The 6,000-nt window shown below is 48.3% G+C and overlaps 1 protein-coding gene across 2 annotated transcripts in view; it reads right to left on the reverse strand.

The window, feature by feature from the left end:
• The window catches only part of FAM189A1 (family with sequence similarity 189 member A1), a 489,761-nt gene extending 484,006 nt beyond the window's left edge, over positions 1 to 5,755 (reverse strand). For both annotated transcript variants that reach the window (XM_044231808.1, XM_044231807.1), the window contains exon 1: positions 5,537 to 5,755. In XM_044231808.1, coding sequence (XP_044087743.1) covers positions 5,537 to 5,755 — 219 coding nt within the window. The remainder of the gene's footprint in view (positions 1 to 5,536) is intronic.
• Between the last annotated feature and the right edge of the window lie 245 nt (positions 5,756 to 6,000).

The following is a 6,000-nucleotide window of genomic DNA, read 5'->3' on the forward strand; positions in this document are numbered from 1 at the left end:
GAAAAAGCAAAGTTTGGAGGGGCGTGCTTTACTAGAGAGCAAAACCCACCATGAAGTACTAGCACCAAAATAATGTGGTATTGGCTCTATGATAGACCATTAAAGGAGTAAAACTGAAGAGAGCCCCAAAACTAAACCACACAGGAAATCTGTCTGAAAGCAAATCAAGTTAGGCCCTTTTTCCCTATGAAATACAAAACCGATTCCGGATAAAATAAAATTTGAATGGAAAAAATAAAATGAGAACATTAGAAGGAAGTTTAAAAAAAAATATTTGTGTGACCTCGGTAATGATGACCCTCTTAAACTCAGAAAAAAAGGACCCAGAAACTGTAAAAGAGAAAAAGAACAGACTTGACTACATAAAAAGCCCTTAAATCTTTTATATGGCCAAGACGCCAAAATTTAAGCCAAATGAGAAGCGAGGATGTTGCAAGAAAATACTTGCAACGTATAATAAAGTAACCATGGAAATGCAGATCAAAGGAAAACAAGGAAATATCTTTTTTTCTCCTATCCAGTGGATAAAAATGTTAAGAACTGCTAACATCCTATGCTAGTAAGAAGGTCGCAAAAGAGCACACTTATGAAATGCTTCTGTGGGTAGGAATGACTACAATCTTCTGAGGAAATCAATCTAGCAATACCCAACAAAATTCTAAATTTGAATACCCTTTGACCAGCAATTTCACCTTGAGGAATTTATGCTCGGAAAAAAAAAAAAAAAAACCTGCATCTCAGGTTAGATAAGCAGCAATGTTTGCAGAGACAAAGAATGGATACAATCAGAATATTCCCAACAGGAGAATAACTGAATAAATTGTAATAATTCATATGGCGGACTTTAACGCAGTCATTACAAATAATGGGGATAATAATAATAATGGGTTATGGCTGGGAATATTTATTATATACGAAACTTAAAAAGTCATGCAGTATGGTCTGTGGTGTGATCTTTTTGTAAATTTTTTTAAAGCAAAGAAACATATGCCACACATATACATTAATTATAATGCTTTTGTGATTCTATAGGAAGCATGGAAGAATCCCATTACCCAACACAGTACAGTGGGTCCAGAATTAGGATAGATGGAAACATTGTTATCATGTTTTCTTTGTTACACTTCTACATTTCAGTTATTGCAACAAGAGTATATTACTTTTGAAGTATGAAAAAACCCAAGTGTTGGTTTCACAGAAAAAAAAATACACATACGCACACATACAATACGCAGTCACACAGTCGGCTCCCAATGACTGTCTTCATCAATGTAGGTCACTGGTCATGTACATAATTCACAACGTGAATTTGCCTCTGATGTCCTGGGCCTTATAAAATTTTCAAAGAATCATAAGAAAGCTGCTCTGCTAAAGGACAACTATTCAAGACCTAGCTCCATGAGGCTCCTAAACTGTTCATACAGATGATCATCTCTCAAAATGCTCCAGGCATTCATCCACGAGGGAGACCAACCCACCTCCCAGCTCCTAGCTGGGTGGCAAGGACCCAGGCAGCAACACCATTTGAAGGTGATCTGTCGATGCTAAAATAGCAACTGCTCCCTCTGGCCAGACCTGCTGCCCCCCCCACCACTTCCACTCCCTGCCTATCTCCAATTTGTCCAAGGTGCTCCCTGAACCTTACATATCATTCCCAAAGTCAACACCTCCCCACGTTTTTCTTGAATGCTCACCTCTGCATGCACGTTTTGTGTTTTTCCTAAAAGACAGGAGTATGACATCCTTGAGGAGATGTACATTTGATTCTTGACTATGGTGCTTTATTCTATCTTTTTGCCTCTGCCTAAGGGGGACAGTTTAAGTCTAAGGGCTAGAAGTATGGCCTCCAGGGTCAGAGCAACCAAGTACAAACCTGACTGTGGCCGTTTACCTAGGCAACCTTGAGCAGGTGTGATGGTTAATTTCATGTGTCCACTTGACTGGGCTAGAGGATGCCCAGAGAGCTGGTAAAACATAACTTCTGGGTGTGTCTGGGAGGGTACCTCTGGAGGAGATTAGCATTTGCATCAGTAAAAGTAAACTGAATAAAGAAGACTGCCCTCACCAAGGAGAACAGGCATCATCCAGTCCTTTGAGGGCCTGAATTAAAACAAAAAGGCAGAGGTAGGGTGAATTTGCACCCTCCAACTAAGCTGGGACATCTGTCTTCTCCTGCCTTGAGATACCACTGATAGGGCCAATTTAACGTTAAAACCTGTTAAACCCCTAGGGCCTGCCTGGGCCTACTTAGCCATAGTGACTCCATGTTGCCTAGGTAGCCATTTTGTTGCTTAATAAATGCCTCAGCACTTACTGATACCAGTTCCGGGTAACCATTGCTAAAACACATACCGTTACTAAAACACACAGGTAGGAGACATCCAATCAGCCAAAGCCACATATGTAGAGGTCTGCGGTTGTGCCCTGTAAAACTAGCCTGCAAGACCAAGGGGTGGTCGCTCTCTTCGGAGGCGGCCCTGGCCATTTCTAATTTCTGATTTCTAATGCTTGGCATAGAATAAAGCTTTACATAACTTTCACTTTGTCTCAGTCTCATTCCCCTGGCCAGTCAGTCTAACTCCCAATGCTTGGCATAGAATAAGGCTTTGCATAACTTTCACTTTGTCTCAGTCTCGTTCCTTTGATAACGGACCCAACACCACCACTCCTAGTTCTCAGACTTTCAGACTCCCACCGGGAATTACACAATTGGCCCCTTGGTTCTTAGCCCCTTTGGATTCAAACTGAATTATACCACCAGTTTCCCTGGTTCTCCAGCTTGGGGATGGCAAAATCATGGGATCTCTTGGCTTCCATGTTAGCCTCAAGTAAATGAATGAACGGATGACTGAGCAAACTATTGGTTCTTTCTCTGGAGAACCCTGTCTAATACAGCAAGTTACTTACTCCCCCTCCATCTCAATGCTCCCAGCAGAAGCTGCCAAGACTTCCTACAGCTTAGGCTCAGGCCTGAGACTGCCTCTGGTCCTCAGGATTCTACTGGCCAAGGCAAGTAGGAAACCCAGTCCAAATTCAAGTGGAGGGATCCGCACAAGAGTGTGGGCACCAAGGGCCACAGATTAAATGTGCTATCCCACGCATAAAACACTCAGTTTAACATCTGGCACATAGTACATGCTCAAAAAATGTGAGCTCTTTTTCATTTGCATTATTTTCTCTTCAATAGAGATGAGTTATTTCTACAGTGATTCTTCGCTATGTACAAACCCCAGAGAAGGCCTAGAAATCTAGAGATTGTTAGAGCCCTCGCAATTCATTACAGAAAATGCAGCGAAGCTAGAATGTGGCCGTAACCCCATAGGGCAGATTTCAGAATAAAGCCAGAGACCCGAGTCACCATTCTGAAATGAAAAATAATCTTGCAGGCCAGTTTCCAGGTCTCAGGAGACAGGTATACCCACAGCCAAGCTAACATGCAAACGTGTCCCAACATAACAGGAACCAACCACCATTTCTGTAGAGGGCAAAGTCAGGATGTGAAAAATGGTGTATATTCCATATGAAAAGAATTTTAAAGGTGTTGTGGCAGATTAAGTTTGAAGAAAGAAAACATGGCAATGAGAAAGTGGATATAAGGGGGCAGAGTAGAAAATAGAGAAGTTACCCTAAAATCTCAAAAACATAAGCAGAATTTGTTGTGTGCATTGTTGTCCCCAGACCCTAGAGGAACGCCTGCACATACCAGCTATTGGCAGAATCAGGGGACGTTAAAACTCATAGGTTATACTTGTTGAAAGGAATAACGCTGAAAATGAAAAGTGAATTACTGCTTTGCAATTTACCCCTTCAAACTAAAATGGAGTCAATGTATATTTTTCACACAGTTTTTCTACTGTGTGGAGGTAATGTCTTCCCTTTTAGGTTTATTGTTAAAAGGCAGCTGTTTTTCAATGCCTTTGGGGAGTACCAAAAATCATAGCTAAGGCTAAATGGTAGAAAGGGAGGTTCAGGGAGGAGCCAGGAAGTGAAGCTAATTTACCAGTCTGCCACCTGTAGGCTGGTTCCAGCAGACATAAACATCAGTGCCCACAAAACAGACGACATAAAAATAATGCATATTAAATAATGCTAAAAACTGAGCAACAGATGTGTGAAAACTATATATAGTGGTCCATTTGAATCATGGCTCCCCCGTTCCTGCCTCGAATGTCCTCTCTCTAATTTAAACACCCGGAGCTGTGGCCACACATACTGTCGTTCCTAATCAGCTCTCCAAGACTCACCCATGGTCTGAAATAAGCTTTAGAAATTAATACCCCCATTAGGATGAAGGACTGCACCTGTATGGGTCAGGATGTCACAGAATCAGTTTCAGATCTCATTTCAAAAGCCAAGCAATGGGCTTGGACAACAGAGGCCATTACAAAAGAACAACAGCGTGAAAAACCAAAGCTGGACAGAATTACTAAATTTCAACATTCGAGAACAAACACCAAACATTCATTACAAGGGCTTAGTTTGGATTTCTGGAGAAGGAATTAAAACATACTGAGTTAACAGTTTAAGCCTGTAAGATGTACTTCAGCACCATAAACCAAATGTAGTTACAGATGTCAAGACTTCTCAGAACAAGTGCTTCTCTTTATAAATGTCTGCTCTCCATGTATTTTTTCCGTTTCCATATGTCCACTCTTTATCAATATAAGGAAAGCACAACTTTCATCAAAAGGCTACAAACCCCCCCCCCATTAATTCTTGGGAACAATCGCTTCCTTGTAAGAGAGATCTCCCGGTGGCTTTCTCCTACGGAGGCTTGTTAGTCCCTGGCTTCTCTAATTTGGGGGTCAACAGCCTGAAAATCGGTCACCGTTGAGGTGTGGAGCTCAGAAAACACGCCCCCGGACGCGGGTTTCGGGTCTCCTGCCCAGTCCCGCCGCCCACAAACCGTTCCGGACGCACGCGGGAAATGCCAAGTCCACGACGCCAAGTCTGGAAGTGGCCGCAGGGGGGCCGGCCAGACTCCGCGCCCGGGCTGACCCACAGCAGGATCGGACGCGCCCGGTGGCCCCAGCCCCTAGTTCCCGCCGCCGCGCAGGCGACACGCGCGCGGAGTCGCAGCCCCGCACCCGGATCCGGCCCCTCGTCCCCGCCTCGGTCAGGGCCTCCTGGCTGCTGAGTCTGCACCTAGCCGGGCCAGAGCGAGTCGCGGGTCCCCAGCGCGCAGAGTCCCTGAGGGCCCAGTGCAGACCCCGCGGCCGGACGCGCACCCGCAACCCACCCCTCAGCCGGCGGTCCCCCCGGCCGCTGCAGGCTCGGCGGAGGGCGGGCGCCTGGCTTCGGTTTCCTCCAAGAAAAGTAACTCGGGGAATAGCGCTATAGGAAAGGGAAAGCGATGCTCTAGAGCGGTGAGTAAGGTCCCCGGAGTTATTCAGCCCGGAGTTTTCTGAACTGCACCCCGCGCTGCCGCAGCTCGGCCCCAGCGTTCGCGCCCCGAACTTGGAGCCCGCGGTGCCGTCCCGGGCGGGCTGCAGCCCTGGGGCCCGGCGCACCTCCCCGCCCCGCCGCAGACACTCACCGAGAAGCCGGCCCAGAAGGGGCAGGAGTGGCGGACGCGGGCCGAGGTGGTAAGCGCCAGCGCGGCGAAGCTGACGGCCACGATGAGGCATCCGAGCGCCATCTGCGTGGCCCCGAGCGCCAGCACGATGCGGGAGCGGCCCGGGCACTCGCGCAGGCGGGACAGGCTGCGGGGCAGCGCGGCGGGGCGCGGCGCGCGGGGACCGCCGGCCCGAGGCATCGCGCCGGGCGCCCGCACGCCTCGCCCCGCTCCCGCCCGGCCCCGGCGCGCGCCGCCGCCGCCGCCGCCTCTCCTCACAGAGGGTCCGAGGCAAGTTGCGCCGGGCGAGGGGACGGCCTTCCCGCGGGTCGCGGGCGCTGCGGCGGCCGCGCGCCGGGAGCGGGCCGGGCCGGGCGGGAAGCCGGACGCCGGCTGCCCCTGCCCGTGCCCGCGCCCATGCCGCCGCCGCCGCTCCGCAGGGCCGC

The sequence above is a fragment of the Neovison vison genome, chromosome 13 (assembly GCF_020171115.1).
Source record: "Neovison vison isolate M4711 chromosome 13, ASM_NN_V1, whole genome shotgun sequence".
Taxonomy (NCBI): domain Eukaryota; kingdom Metazoa; phylum Chordata; class Mammalia; order Carnivora; family Mustelidae; genus Neogale; species Neogale vison.